The sequence below is a fragment of the Acipenser ruthenus genome, chromosome 1 (assembly GCF_902713425.1).
Source record: "Acipenser ruthenus chromosome 1, fAciRut3.2 maternal haplotype, whole genome shotgun sequence".
In the NCBI taxonomy this organism is placed as follows: Eukaryota; Metazoa; Chordata; class Actinopteri; order Acipenseriformes; family Acipenseridae; genus Acipenser; species Acipenser ruthenus.
This window is the reverse complement of record NC_081189.1, coordinates 72,474,395-72,490,993: the sequence shown is the minus strand read 5'-3', so window position 1 is coordinate 72,490,993 and position 16,599 is coordinate 72,474,395. Positions and strand designations below refer to the sequence as shown.

Here is a 16,599-nt window from a genome sequence, read left to right as displayed (position 1 = left end):
CCGTTGTGTGTGCTGATGCGCCAGGGAGGCAAAATAAGCTGATCCCTGGAGCCAGCATTACACTTCAGCCATTAACACCAGACAGAAGGATATCTACATCATCATATGGAAGGAAACGTAAATGGATGGAGACACATATGGATCACATTAGTTTACTGTAAAGCTACGTCTTAGTTGGTGCTTATCTTGGCGAGAGCCGAGTTCAAATCAGCATGAAGTTTTAACATCTACTCTCGTGTAATGGAAATCATAACCTAATGTATTTACTTTTTTGCTGTGAGAGGAGCGGTGGCTTTCTCCAGGAGACGAGACGCTTCAGCTTCACTTCAGCCCCGCTCTGGCAGTCGAATCTGGGGCGAGCCCATTCCCTCTTCCCCTCTCCCGATCCGCTCTCCTTTTCGCACTTGGTTTGCTTGTCTGTCTCTTCGAACTGACCTCCCGACTGCCGTTTAACCAGGCTATTTATAGTTTAAAAACTGCTAATTAAAAGATCCACGAGTGGGAACGTTACCTTTTTGTTTTTTTTTTGTAAGAAATGTAGCGTTGGTTACATGGTGCTTTATGCATGGTTAATTCACGGGGGACTCAGAAGCAAAAAGGCTGAGAACTCCTGATTTAGAGGACAGATGAAAAACCTATGTGCACTAGAGCGGACATTTTGAAAAGAGCTTTGAAACAGACTTTAAAGCTATAAGTGTAAAAAGTTGTCAGGATGTTAACAACGAAAAGAAAAAAAACAGGGTACGTTATTTAAACAATTGTAGCAACACACAGGGACATATACCGCTATATTTTTTGGAACTCCGCTACTTAAAACAACGTTTTGTAATGTCTCATGTATCTAGCTGCATCCAGGTTTTGGACTGATTAATTTATAAAAAAAAGTTAAAGTGATTTTAAGTGAGACAACTGTGCAGTATTGGAAAAGGATGGTTCCAGACACATGCAGGTTCTGATTTTAAAATGACTTATGAATTAGAGAAACTAGGGGACAAATAGCTTTTTGATTGTGTGACTCTGGAAATGTTTGTTATGTTTGTCACTTCCTCCGGACCTTTTACACTGTCCTCTAGCACAAAAGAAAGAAAACTTCCAGGAATGTGGTTTAAACAGGACAGCACCTGTACAGTGCTTCAAAAAAAACAAACATCCAAGATAAACAAACAAAAGCCTAACTCCTTTATGGATTACTAACTACACAAGCAAGTATCCCTAACTAACAGTCCGGGCAGCTAAGCTGTTTACCGGCTCCAAAACACCAGGACTCTTAAGCCGCACACCGCACACCGCACACCGCACACCGCACACCGCACACCGCACACAGCACACAGCACACACTCCAACTCTCCTCAACCAACAGGTTGACCCTGCCCTTTTTAAAAGGCTCCCAGTTGTTTAATTGAAGGCAGCTGTTGAATCAGTTACACAATCACCTATTTTATAATTATGCCATCTAAAATGGCTGCCCATCGGTCCCGTGGCCTCCTGGGAATTGAAATCCTGCTACGCCAGACCAACAGGACTACATTTCCTTAAAATGGGTACAGACTGCACAAAATCCGTGGCCCAAAATACCGGCCCTCGACCACAGTGCCCCACACGTCATCACAATTGTTAAAAATTGTTTTTAAGTTGCAAAAACTGGAAAATAGTTCCCCATGGTACCTTGTTTGCTTTTTAAGTCTTTTTCTTCCATGTCATTTCAAATCATGCAGTGATATGTACCTACTTCAGATACCTGAGGGAAAGATTGCCTATTGAAGTGAAACAAACCAAGGCTCCCGAAGCAATGTTGCATCTTTGCAAGACTTAAAAATAATTGTTTCTCCTAATGTGCAATGACAATTATATTGATCTCTCCCTCATTTTGCTCTCACCTCATTTTGATCTAGGAAGTATACCTTGCCTACCCCGGCCTTCCCTCCCTTACCCTTCCCCAAGCCAGTGAACATTGTGGGAACCAATGGCTGGGATCAACCTCTATATTGTTGTATGTCGCATACGAATGCATACAATAATTATGATGCTACATTCAACTGTCTTTTAAAGGGTTAGGTGTTATCTGTCTTTCAGGGAATTAACATTTAGTTTGTTTCATGTTAACATATCATGTCTGATACTGTACTGTCTTGTTCTCTTTTTTGATGTTACTTGTCAGCTGGCTCTATTTCTTTTGTGTTGTTTCTTTAACTGTATTGCATGCTTTACATCATTGTCTTTTTTCCCTCTCTGCTCTGCAAAGGCTGAAGTTGAAGATGAGAACAAACTGACGGTAGGGGCCAACTGCAATTCACTTATTTGTGTAGTCTTTACTGTATATGTTTTCATAGTCACCTCCCTGCTGATTCTACCTTAAGCGTTTTTCTGTTTGTGTTCCCGTACTGTTCTAGATTCAACCTCTAACCCGTTACATTCAGGAGGTAGCGCTTAAACAAATGTTAAAACTTTACAATGCATTAGTAAGACCTCACCTAGAATATTGTGTTCAGTTCTGGTCACCTCGTTACAAAAAGGATATTGCTGCTCTAGAAAGAGTACAAAGAAGAGCAACCAGAATTATCCCAGGTTTAAAAGGCATGTCGTATGCAGACAGGCTAAAAGAATTGAATCAATTCAGTCTTGAACAACGAAGACTACGCGGTGATCTGATTCAAGCATTCAAAATCCTAAAAGTTATAGACAATGTCAACCCAGGGGATTTTTTCGACCTGAAAAAAGAAACAAGGACCAGGAGTCACAAATGGAGATTAGATAAAGGGGCATTCAGAACAGAAAATAGAAGGCACTTTTTTACACAGAGAATTGTGAGGGTCTGGAACCAACTCCCCCATAATGTTGTTGAAGTTGACACCCTGGGATCCTTCAAGAAGCTGCTTGATGAGATTCTGGGATCAATAAGCTACTAACAACCAAACGAGCAAGATGGGCTGAATGGCCTCCTCTCGTTTGTAAACTTTCTTATGTTCTTAAATGGGAGTTTCATTAGTCACAAAACATATCCGGCATTCAACTAGGAATTAAATTTTCCTTTTTTTGAAGAACATTTTACAAGCAAAGTCCTACTGTACCGTAATGGATATGATGATTCAGTTGATTCATTCAGTGCTAACGGAAAGCTATCATTCTACAAAATTGCTACAGATCATTCAAATCAAAACTCATAGCTCTTTATCATCCATATCATCAGCTTTTGACACCACCAGGTTGCACAGACAGATACTCTAGCTGCTGGAGACTCTTGGCAGTTATGTTGCTAACAGCTGTTGTTTGTATTTAGCTGCCTTTTCCTTTTTCCTGCAAGGCTTAAAGGTGGTTCATTCTGAATATATTGCAGCAGCAGAAGGCTAACTTTAACAGCATTGGAACATTTTTAGTATATATATATATATATATTTATATATATTACAACAGTCAACTTATGTGTTTAAATCCAGGCACGTTTTCAGCTTTTTTTTTGCTTGACTTTCTCTTGTTTCTTTGTCAATTTGATTTTAATTTAATATTTCTAATATTCCTTCCCTAAAACCTCTAGCTACAACACATGAGGTGCTTTCATATATATCCAAAGGGATGCTGGGAACTTGTATTTATTTGTTGCTTATTATAAACCTTACAGATCATTTCAGCCAATCAGGTTCTGATTGAACCCTCTATAGGCTAACAGGAATATTGAAACTTTTTTTTTTTTAAACAGCGACATTAATATCAAGTAGCCTTGCAATCCAGTACAAAATATCATCTGAAAAGATTTTTTTTAAATGTCGTCATACCATTGGTTTATGATTTCAGTTTATGATAGCAATAATATCTTTCGTAGCGGACATTATCTATATTATCTGCATTCGGACTCAGGACAGCTAACTCACTGCAGTCAACTCTCCAGCAGGTAATGGCTCCTGCGTCCTTTATATTTACAGTATGTAGCTATTAAGTGTTTAAGTGGAGCAGAAAATATCCCACTGAACAAATTATCTACAATGGAACAACAGTATGTAGCAATGTTTTTCAAAGGAGCGTGGTAGAGATCCACATTGATGTGTTTTTTTTGCACACAGCTCAAACCACGTCTCCAGAGAGGTGGAAGTTCTGCATCGCTGCACAACAGCCTGATGAGGAACAGCATTTTCCAGCTGATGATTCACACTTTAGATCCTCTCGCTGAAGGTAAGTGTCTCACACAGGGAAAAAGCAATGTGATAAAATCGATCTCCAGAGCATCTTGAACTGAAAGATCTGTTTTTTTTTTTACAAGACTGGCTGCTTTTCAAAGTGCACACAAGGGCTTCTATTTACCTTTCAGCAGAAAGTGATGCAAATGTTGGTCCAAAAATAATATTTCTAAAGCTTGTGGAAAAGGACCAAAAACTAACATTTTAAGTTTCCTAATCGCTCTTCTGTATCATATTTGATGGTGCCACCTGCCAGTGAATATGGGGGGAGTAATGTAGGGGGACCTACTAATACCTGCTTTCTGTGTCAGGTTTAAATATCTGCTACCATGTCAGGAGGCACAATATTTAAATTGACTGTGGACAGTATTTGCGTATGAACTACCATGATTTATTTTTATATACATGAGCTCATATTTAATTAAGTTAACAATTAATTAAACACCAAACACGTGATGAGCGTGGTAAGACAAATCATATACAGGATTCCCTGAAACATTTTGTCGTTTGGTAGCCATTGCTAACTTATTGCTTGTGTAGTCTATTATTTCTAGTTTCATTTTTAAATATATATGTATGAGTGGATATATATATATGCTGAGATGAAGCTACTACCTCATCCTTAAATGCTTACAAAATGTAATTTAATCAAATGTTACCATTATTAAATGCTTTGCTAGTAGAGTTGGGCACGTTACTGAAAAAAGTAACTTATTACAGTAGAACCTCATTTATCTGCACCCCGTTCATCCACGGCTCCCTGATGAGATTTATCTATATAATATAGCACATTATTGCCAATGCCCGCGGTCCACACACACACACACACACACACACACACACCCAAGATGCATGCGTCAGTCTAACCTTAGGAGTCAACGCCAAGACAGCAGCGCTTCATGTCTTGGTATGAACACCAGAAGGATTCTGTAAAATTAGTTCTCCTGAGGCAGCCTAGCAAACAGATTTTGCCTCACTGAAACAAAAGACTATGATGGACTTTGTCAAGGTTCAAAAGAATGACTTGCAGCAGTGAATTGTTTAAAAAAGCTGTTACTAAAAGAAGAAAAAAAAAACTTCTGTTGGCATGTATTTTTTATAATGTAAGACAAGTTTAAATTACACAGCAGGCTTGTTTATTTAGTTTTAAAGTTAAAAAAAATAATAAATAGAATTGTAGTTTTTGTTTGAAATCCCAGAAAACTAGCAACACTTAGCTACCATTATTTAATATTAATGCATGGAATAAATTAGCGATAATACCTGTTGATATTTCTGGGGGCTAGCCACACAACTTAGCTTACAGGGAAATTGAGAGCTCTGATGGGCTGAATAGCTTATTCCTGTAATAAAATGCCTTATGATCTTGTAGCTATAACAGAAAAAGTTAGGGAAACAGGGTTGGGGGTGTATCGCATTTTGAAAAGATTTTGCTAGGAGTATCACTGTCAAAGTAAACACATTTTAAAACATTCTTCTGTCTTTGTAATATAGTGTATTCCATAGATCTCCAGTAAACGCTAATTTGGTTTACATTACTAGTTTCTGTATTTTATTCATGCATTCTAGTCACACACAATGACACCTAGTTTATCCGCAGATTTCACACATCCGTGGACCTATGTCCACCCCAAGCGAGCAGATAAACAGAGTTCCACTGTACTTGTTACTTGTTTCATATTACTCGGTATATTTCTTTCTCTTGTTTTGTCCTGTGAAAACTATTATTTTTTCTTTTTAACTATACATCTGGTTAAATTTATTAAATGTGTCAAACAGGTTTTACATTTTTTTGTAGTATAGCAAACAAACAAAAAATGTATTGGATATTGCAAATAGTAAATTGTAATCATTACAATGCATGTGACTTTGCAGAAGTATTTTTCCAATGTGTACATAAAGGAGTGAAAATATTGTGCTCTGTACTTCGAATGAGACATAAAACCAAGGTCCTATTGTAAGTGATTCTGCAGCAGCAGTTGTAATGCATAGTTCACACCCAAGTCTGAACTAAGTGTCTGCTAAATAATAATAATACATAAAAAGGCTTTTTATAACAGAATAGCGAGAGGCTGGTTCACACTGGGCATACGATTCAGATGGACGCAGGCTGTAGTTCACACTGAGCGATCTACTCCCTGCGTTAGTTCATTCTGATTGGTTTAAAAAAGACAACACTCTTCTGGAGGTTTGGGGAGTCGTGCACACAGCCGCATTTAACTTATCACAAAATCATTGTGATTGACAGCAAATGCCACCATTCAGTTTCATGGTAAAATCACGGATATTCGCTCAGACTTTGTTGAGTTGACCCACTTAATTTAATCATCCCACTTTCTGTAAACACTGTACGTAGGCTGCTGAGAGATGCACATCAAACCCAGTTTAAATTCCTGAGTTGTTAGTTTTATACAAGTATAATTTATTTCAAATAATCAGGGCTTGAATTTCATTTCTGTGTGCTGGGGGGATTTCCCCACTATGCTGCAGCCAATGGGGGGGGGGGGGGATTCCAGAATTTTAGGGGGGAATGGCAAAAGAAAAGGTACTTTTGCATATAAAAAAAAAAACTATAGATATTTTACTGCATCATCATTCACACTGGTGTTTCTTTAAAATAAGCTGCTTTCAGGAGACCTAACAGCTGTTCATCACAGTCAGAGCACTCTCCATTGCTTTTGCCATTGCCTGACGTGAAGTTTCTGCATGCACCATTTCCTTCTTTTTTTTAACTCTTTACACTCAGCCCTATTTCTGCCTGTTTTTCACTGTTTTCATTTATGTATGTTTAACTACTGGATAGTTTGTACTGCATGCATGTAACATATCAAATGAAAGGCCACAAAATGTCCTTTCATATTATGGAGGCTGTGTGGTCCAGTGGTTAAAGAAAATGGCTTGTAACCACAAGGTCCCCGGTTCAAATCCCACTTCAGCCACTGACTGACTCATTGTATGACCCTCAGCAAGTCACTGAGCTCTGTCTTTCGGGTGAGACGTAATTGTAAGTGACTCTGCAGCTGATGCATAGTTCACACACCCTAGTCTCTGTAAGTTGCCTTGGATAAAGGCGTCTGCTAAATAAACAAATAATAATGTAAGTTGCAACAGGATCAGCCATACTATATGTGATAGAGATGAGAATATATGTAATTTTTTTTTTTTTTTTAAATGCTTTTCCAAAAAAATCTTTTTTTATCACTCTATATATATTTTAATCATAGATGGCTAAAAAAAAAAACCTGCACCATTGAACCTCAATATGTAATGAACATGGAGGAAGCTGAACTTCTCAGCTTTCCGCCCCCTTTACCGCCCCTTTCAGTCTAGCTGCTACCCTAAGCTGTGAACTCTGTCACATGATGAGAGGCTTAACTTCAGGTGATCGTAGTTCCGGCTAGGAGTACCGCATAAACACACTGAATATGTCTTTGGAAAGCCCCGAGTCTGTACTTTTAAACATGCTATGAAACAGGTAGGTGGCTTTTACAGTGCCTGAGTAATATTTGCATAACCTTCGGTGAGCTGGCGCCCCAAAATGAATCGGGCTAAGTTAAAGCGAAAGTCACCGCTTGCAAAACAAAACCTAGATAGACTTAATATCGTCTTTTGTTTCAAAACTGTTTACTTACTGCAGTGTACTGAGTTTCGATAATCCTTAAGATAGCGGCTGAGAATCACGTACAAGAGAATAAAGTCTCGCGGCACTTAAAATATCCAGCACTACTTTTATTTATTTTAACCAGGAGGCTGTGTGGTCTGGTGGTTAAAGAAAAGGGCTTGTAACCAGGAGGTCCCCGGTTCAAATCCCACCTCAGCCACTGACTCACTGTGTGACCCTGAGCAAGTCACTTAACCTCCTTGTGCTCCGTGTTTCAGGTGAGACGTAGTTGTAAGTGACTCTGCAGCTGATGCATAGTTTATACACCCTAGTTTCTGTAAGTCACCTTGGATAAAGGCGTCTGCTATATAAATAAATAAATAAATAATAACCAAAACTACTCAGAATGCAGCTCATAGTGCTTTCGTCACTGACACACACTTCCGTATAAGATATAGATTGTTGTAGCGTTTCAGTGAAAAATACAGTAGCTTGGTGTCTTAAAATGTCTCTGCGGGATTTTCCAGCACTGAAAGTTGCAGATATATGCGGGAGCAACTTGGAAAATGCGCGGTTCCCGCAATCCCGTTCTGAAATTCAAGCCCTGAATAATAATGTACATTCAGTCAAACTATTTTAAACTTTTGTTTTGCTTATGGAAACTATAATAAGATCTAAAATGGAAAATTACCTATATGGTAACAATATCCTGGGAGACAGTCAGCATGGTTTTAGGAAAGGGAGATCGTATCTAACTAACCTGCTTGGCTTTTTTGAGGATGCAACATTGACAATGGATAATTGCAAAGCATACAACATGGTTTATTTAGATTTCCAGAAAGCTTTCGACAAAGTCCCGCATAAAAGATTAATTCTCAAACTGAACGCAGTAGGGATTCAAGGATATGCATGCACATGGATTAGGGAGTGGTTAACATGTAGAAAAGAGAATGTACTGATTAGAGGAGAAACCTCAACATGGAGCGAGGTAACCAGTGGTGTACCACAGGGATCAGTATTAGGTTCTCTGCTATTCCTAATCTACATTAATGATTTAGATTCTGGTATAGTAAGCAAACTTGTTAAATTTGCAGACAACACAAAAATAGGAGGAGTGGCAAACACTGTTGCAGCAACAAAGGTCATTCAAAATGATCTAGACAGCATTCAGAACTGGGCAGACACACGGCAAATGACATTTAATAGAGAAAAGTGTAAAGTGTAAAGTATTGTATGCAGGCAATAAAAATGTGCATTATAAATATCATATGGGAGATACTGAAATTGTAGAAGGGAACTATGAAAAAGACCTAGGAGTTTATGTTGACTCAGAAATGTCTTCATCTAGACAATGTGGGGAAGCTAAGAAAAAGGCCAACAAGATGCTCGGATATATTGTGAGAAGTGTTGAATTTAAATCAAGGGAAGTAATGTTAAAACTTTACAATGCATTAGTAAGACCGCATCCTAGAATATTGTGTTCAGTTCTGGGCACCTCGTTACAAAAAGGATATTGCTGCTTTAGAAAGAGTTCAAAGAAGAGCGACTGGAATTATCCTGGGTTTAAAAGGCATGTCGTATGCAGACAGGTTAAAAAAATTGAATCTATTCAGTCTTGAACAAAGAAGACTACGCAGCGATCTGATTCAAACATTCAAAATCCTAAAAGGTATAGACAATGTCGACCCAGGGGACTTTTTTGACCTGAAAAAAGAAACAAGGACCAGGGGCCACAAATGGAGATTAGATAAAGAGGCATTCAGAACAGAAAATAGGAGGCACTTTTTTACACAGAGAATTGTGAGGGTCTGGAACCAACTCCCCAATAATGTTGTTGAAGCTGACACCCTGGGATCCTTCAAGAAGCTGCTTGATGAGATTCTGGGATCAATAAGCTACTAACAACCAAACCAGCAAGATGGGCTGAATGGCCTCCTCTCATTTGTAAACTTTCTTATGTTCTTATGTTTATTTTTTGCATAAAGTAACTGCAATATTATTACTCGCATTACAAATCTAACTTGTTATATTAACTTGTTATTGACAAAAGTAATATTACTACAGTAACACGTTACCCCAACTCTGTTTGCTGGTATATGTTCTCCATAAGTACAACTATTTGATTTGAACAACACAAAGGTATAGAATTGGACACTGTTAAATGAAAGATACATCTCTAACGAAGCTGGGTGAAATATTAATTACGAGTATCAGGGTTTTAGATTTTTATTCCCATGAGTTTGAGAAGTAGTACCAGCAGCAATGCTGTGTTTTTATTCATACACTATTTCCTTAAAAAATGGCTGGATGCTTCAGAATTACTGGGGCAATGAATTAATTGCTCATTGTTGCTGCACTAATCTATTGTATGCTGAATACTTTCAGAACAAATCCAAGTATGGAACCAAGCCAATGGGCAATACGGTTGAAGGGAAGCAATATATTTCCTGCCTTGTACTTTTTAAAGCTTTCCAGCAGACTCTATGGAAAGAGGGATTATAAGTATGTTTGAATTCTAAACACTGTATGGCAGACCTAGAAGCTTAGAAGCAGCAGCATTCCACATCACATTCTCTTTTACACTAAAACCTAATCTGTTTAGTACATACTTCCATAGTTTAGCCTTCTTATTGTACTCTTCTTTATGGCAAACGGACTACTTATTAACATAATGTGAATGCTCAAAGGAGTATTAGAAAATGGAGTTACAAACCGAAGGGGGGCATCAAATTGTTTCTTGGTCTCAGACAGAAATTATTCAAAGATAACAATGTACTTTGTAGACATTCCCAAAAGGAGATTTTAGCTGTTGTGTTACGCCCATCTTTTCCCCTCGAAACCATCAGTTTGTTAGCCATATAAGCTCCTACTACTAATTCTGGGAAACACCAATATAGGTGATTGAGTCAGGAAGATAACACTAGTTAAATATGTACAAACTGTACGAGACACTGCACATTATATAGTAGGTTTTCTGTTGCCACTCGCAGGTGGATTTATGAAATCTAGATAATTTTTTACAAAATATAGGCAGGTAATTTTGAGTGTCTCATTGTGATGCGAGTCAGTATTTTACTAGAAGGCATAGATTGATGATTCACCACCGATTATCACTTTAGCATGCTAATTCCAATGGAACAATTTGGAAGACAAAAACCAGGCCTCTTGTGTGAATAGCATTGTTGTCTGACAGGGATTCTTAGATTTATGAATCAGTATGTTGTGTGTGTCATCATAAGTTAATTCTCAGGAGGCGGGCCCTACCTGACAGTAAAACCCTCTTCTTTGGGTTCTAGTGTTTAAATAATGCACCCATGTTTCTGAAGATTGTACATATGTACAATACAAGCAAGTGGATGGCAAAGAGCCACAATACAACAATAACTGTATCCAAAAGTGCAAATTCCACTGGGTTGGCTGTCACAAATCTCATGGTGTTTCTGAAGCCATTTTGTTTTTTACTTCAAGAGAAATATAATGAAATTGAATTGTCTTCATCCAATATATGTTAGAAATAAATCTAAAATCAGAAATTTTAAGAGGAGACAAAGCTCCTCAAAACTATTCACTAATAAAAATATGACAATATTTAATCAAGACATGCCAAAAGAAACTACAATTCAGTGGCAAACATTTAGAGTCTTTTTCGTGTCTGTATTTAACAGATATATAACCAATCAAATTGTCATTCTAGGAGTTTGCATAAACTCTTTCATGAGGTTGTACCTGTATGCAGTATTTACATTCCATTCTAGTATAGGTGGTCTGAAAGAAAATCACCATGACAACTGCGTCATATTGGCCCTTGTTGATCATGCCGGTGACTCAGGCCTGCTGGTTATACCCAAGCAAAAGCATGCCACACTCGGAGAGCGCTCTTTTAGCTTCATGGCCCCCACTCTCTGGAACTCTCTCCCAGCTTTAGTGCATGCAGCTCCCACAATCGCTCGCTTCAAATCAACTCTCAAGACACACTTGCTCTCTCTTGCGTTTAATGCGCTCTAAGCCTGGTATCTGTTATTAGCTGTTGTCTAAATTGCTATTTCAGGTTTTTTTTACTCCATCTTATCTGTATGATTCTGCTTGACACACACACATCCACAATGTTTAGAATTCACATCCTAGCCTTTTATTTAATGTATTATGCCTATATTTAAAAAGTGTTTGCATTGTTTTTTTAATGTTGTATTTAATGTACTATGCTCTGTATCTCACTGTATTTAATGTATTATGCATTGTTCCTCACTATCTTGTAAAGCTCTTTGTGATGGTGGTCCACTATGAAAGGAGCTATATAAAATAAATATTGATTGATTGATTGATTGATTGATTGATTGATTGAGTAGATGGGTGCTGCCACCAAGGGGCAATTCAATTAAATATCAGGTTATATGAAAAAAAAATTAAAGATGTAAAAATGAAGAACTTATTTTATGCAACTGGTCTAACATTACCAGAGAAGTGCTTTCAATTAAAACATTGCATAGCATTCTTTCTATTTTAAGTGGTTGTGTTAAATCTTAAAATCAGAGGTTGCGACAAAAGACTCTTTCCTACTGTGGTTGGGCAGAAATCATTTAAAACAACAATATAAATACACGTTTTTGTACATAACAATACCTTTTTTTAAAAAAATAGGTTAAACGATATAAAAAGGCAAACAAATAAATCATAAGTTAAAAGGAATTGAATTACCTGTGGAGATTGTGCTTCAGTATTAAAATAATATGGTCGTTTTCAGTCTGTTTTTTAGCTTGTCATTCAGTTTGAGAACATCTGTGGTGGATGTACCTCCCTTGGGAGCTTGATGCAGCATTTTCACATTTCAAAGCAACGTCTGCAGTTTTAGTGTTTCTTAGTCTTATCACAGTCAGTTTGCAAACCAGAATAAAATCCCTCTGGGGACATGTGGCGGAGTGTCCCGCCCCTTTGTTTATTATTTATTTTTATATTATGATTTATATTATGGCGAAAGCTGATTGTTATTTGTTATTGTTTTATATTTTAAAACCTTGTGAGGATGCGTGACTGGTCAGCTACTGATTATTTAACTAGCTGACAGTCACACATCCTTACTAAACTCGTGCAGACTGTGGTAATAAGATAATTAACAGCTAGTTAACCCCTCAGCCAGAATATAAAAGCCCCCAGCTGTCTGCGCAAGGGGGGAGAGTGTCAGAGGCGAGATGTGCTTTGTGGAGAGAAAAACAATTGCTATATTTAAATATACTTGTTTCGTTATTGTTTGTTTGGCCAACGTGCCCTTTTGTTTTGTGGTGTTTTGTGTTTGTTTAAACCTTTTGTTTATTTATTATTTAATAAAATAGCTGAGCGCCGTAGCGCTCAGTTTCACATCTGCCAATTCTTGCCTTTGTTTACTTCCTGGCCCGTGACGTCACCACTCAACGACAGCTCGGTCACAGGACACCATTGCTGTGTCAGCATCACAAAGTCCCCGATCACCACCTCCTACCTCTCCGGCACAGCAGTGGCGTCTTCATCCCTGGAGTTCCATTTCTCCCTTGAAAAGAATACAACTGTCTTAAAATAGCCTTTTTCCACACAGTGGTTTTACTTCCATTATCAACAGCCTATACCAACTACTTAGAAACTCTTTGGAACTGCTCTTTACACAAGCTCTCAACTCTGGAATATGCCAATGGGTGTGGTGAGCTGTGAGTGTGGTCGAATCATGCTAAATACTCCTTTGAAAAATGGATGCATTTTAGAGTTTTGCTTTCTGTAAAGGTGCTCAGTGTCAAGTGTGTGTGTAATTACGTGGTGTTTTTTTTTTCTTTTTGTTTTCGTGATCTGCTAGCCATGTATTTTGTGACCTCAGCCAGAAACCAGGCCTCCAATGAGGAAAGGCTACTTTATTAACCCACTACACCACATAGATCCCAGCTTATTTTTAATCCCAGTATGATTTTTAACCAGAAACTATCCTTCAGGTAAACAAGAGCTGGTAAAAATATGCATAATTTCAATACGTGAAAATGCAGTTACAGTCTATGGCTGGGCTGTGGCTGTCATAATTTAGTGCAGTTACAGATGAATTGATCTTTGAGTCCTCTTCTGACACAAGATGGTACACTTCAGTAGGATTTAGCATGTGAAACAGCTAATTTACCCAGCGCCTGTTTTCTTTTTTCTTTCCTTTCTCTCTGTTTTCTTTCTTTTCTCAGAGTTTGCTGATTCTGGTGAGTTAATAATGTCTGCTCTATAACTATAATGTCTGACTGATCTCCTCCCCCCTGCCCTCAGCCCCCGTTTTCCGGATTTGATTCTTGCTTGAACGTTTGAGCAGTGAAGTTACTTTTTGGAATCTTAATCCATTACAATTGTTTTCCTTCATTCAACATGCCCTGTTCCTTCCTTATTGTTTCTAATTGTTTTGCCAACCAACACTCTTTAAGTGATATGAAGTTAAGGAAAACAGTGTGTGGGTATGGCACATATGTATGTATGTATGTGTGACGTGACCAGTTTTTGATATGTTTGGGTTTTTAATTACTTCGCATTTTATGTTTAAAAGAAAGACTGGTTACAAAATGTAATAGTTACACCACTTGATTGATATCCTTAAATTGTAGCAGTAAGCAAGTTAAGCTATTTTCTTGGTTTTAAAAGGTCATTTAAATTTGAAGATAAAATATATAATATATGATTTAATATAATATTTAAAATTAAGGATAAAATAATTAATTAAAATCTATAGCCTGTGTAGATTTTTGCAGAAATGTGTACGATACATACAGCTAGATGTCAATGTAGTCACAAGCATACAATCATAAAAAAAACAACATAGGAAAAAACAACCTTATATAAAACACACTGGTCAATAAAAAAAAAACAAACACACAAAACATTATTTTAAGACCGAAGTAATACGTCTGTAGTTACATATGCTAGTATACTACTAAAAGTACAATTTTTGCTAGCCTTCAAAAGAAGCTTATATTCCCAACAGCATTTTCTATAGAAGAAAAGCTAGTGTTGAGGTAATTTTTATGAGAAAATAGGTGTTCATCATTCAGCCAATCATTCAATCTTTCAGCCATTTAAATCACACCTGTTCTCTAATCTATTGCAGCTTTGTTTAATTCTGTTTTCTGACCCTCAAGTTATTTTGCATTCCTTAACTTTTACTGGCAACTGTTGTATCAAGAGTTGCTGGCAACAAAGTTGCTTCAACTTTTACGCAACACCAGGCAGTTTCCAAGGGCAATTTTTTTAGGAATATTAAGAGATGAACCAGTAATATTTAAGGTAAGTTTGGAGTTGATTTACCTATTGGGGAAGGGATACTAAATATGTTTGACAGTTATAGTTGTCATGACAACGTTTAAAGTTTTAACAGTTGGTAAAGGTGGAAATGGAAGAAGTAAAAAAAAATGTCTTCAGCTGCCTGCATGGTTGTAGTGTGTTTGAAAAACATTACACAGTGTAACATGCTTTACATCCAACATTGTATTTCTTGCTCTTATTGTATTACTTGTATTGTAACACTTAATGTATTTGCTTACGATTGTAAGTCGCCCTGGATAAGGGCGTCTGCTAAGAAATAAATAATAATAATAATAATAATAACAAGGTGGCGCTAGGTGACTATGGCTGTCCCTCACTTGTACCCGCTTCCCTCTCGCTAATACAGGGTTCACCCACATACTCTAGCCCCAGGCTTCATAGTACGGACTAGGCCTTATTATTTGAGCTCTGTGGAATAATTTAGCTAAGCTATAACATAAATAACATAATTTTACATACAAAAATGTAGATAAGTTACTTTCAAACCATTCAATCAATACGGTCTCTTCGTATGTTCCCCAGTGTGGTCTCTTTTCGGTAGACATGTTTTATTTATTTTTTCCATCTGCGTCTTGAGGTTACATGACATAAATCTGGATCATGATTGGCTGTTACACCAAAGTTGCCAGTGACAGTTTGAAGTTGAAGCAACAAAACAGGGTTCGACATTAACCATGGCCGGCGGCCCGGGGCCAGTAGAGATCGCAGTTTGGCCGGTAGTTATGAAGCACCACAGGCCCAACTGGACCGGTTACATTTAACTAGTATAATATATATAGTGCACATGGCTTCTGTTTCATGAATCTAGGAAAATGGGCCAGTGTGCCAAAAATTAATTTACAAACCATAACTACAAACTAATCCTAACTTTCCAGCCGCACATCATATTTGTTGTACAGTCAGAATCTCAGAATACATACCAAAGTGCTGTGTATTGGTACTCGTTCTCGCGACATGGCAAATAAGGAAAGCGCTGAAATCAATAAATCATAAAAAAAAAGTAATTATGGAAAAAAAAATGAAGATGAACATTTAGAGTGGAGGCTTCATCTGACTTCATTATGACAGTGGAAAAAAAAAAGTAACGTTCTGCCTTGTTTGGCGTCAGTTTCCCAAACTTGCAGATAAGACAGCAGCTTTATTTGTAGTGAATTCAACATTTCGTTTACATCACACCCAGTCTCACAGTAAGATGTCCCGATGGATACCCAGATACACGATCGAATTGTCTAACTTTTTGATTTGGGATCCGATGTGTTCAGGTCAGAAATGCCGTTCACACTCTTTCCAGGACTCGTTGGTATCACTCAGCAAGATTGGCGCTGACTTGGGAGTGGCTACACAAGCGACAACGCTCTGAGAAGGATTGTTATTATTTTGTATTATGAATGTTGTTTTAATAGTGTTTATTATTAGGATTATGGGTGGGAATTTTGAATAGTTTCCTATTTGAATACACAGGGTGCAGCATGTTTGTGTATTTGATTACCTGAACTCTGGTCCCTTATGCTCCCAAGAAGG

General features: G+C 37.6%; 1 protein-coding gene across 4 annotated transcripts in view; it reads left to right on the top strand.

The window, feature by feature from the left end:
- Window positions 1-16,599, top strand: part of LOC117420628 (sodium/potassium/calcium exchanger 2-like) — a 139,661-nt gene that overhangs the window by 54,123 nt on the left and 68,939 nt on the right. Inside the window, exons 3-5 of one of the 4 annotated variants that reach the window (XM_059029179.1) lie at window positions 2,243-2,272; window positions 4,056-4,164; window positions 13,956-13,970. In XM_059029179.1, the coding sequence (XP_058885162.1) occupies window positions 2,243-2,272; window positions 4,056-4,164; window positions 13,956-13,970 (154 nt within the window). The remainder of the gene's footprint in view (window positions 1-2,242; window positions 2,273-4,055; window positions 4,165-13,955; window positions 13,971-16,599) is intronic. The other 3 variants (XM_059029186.1, XM_059029185.1, XM_059029189.1) reach the window with 3 other exon arrangements.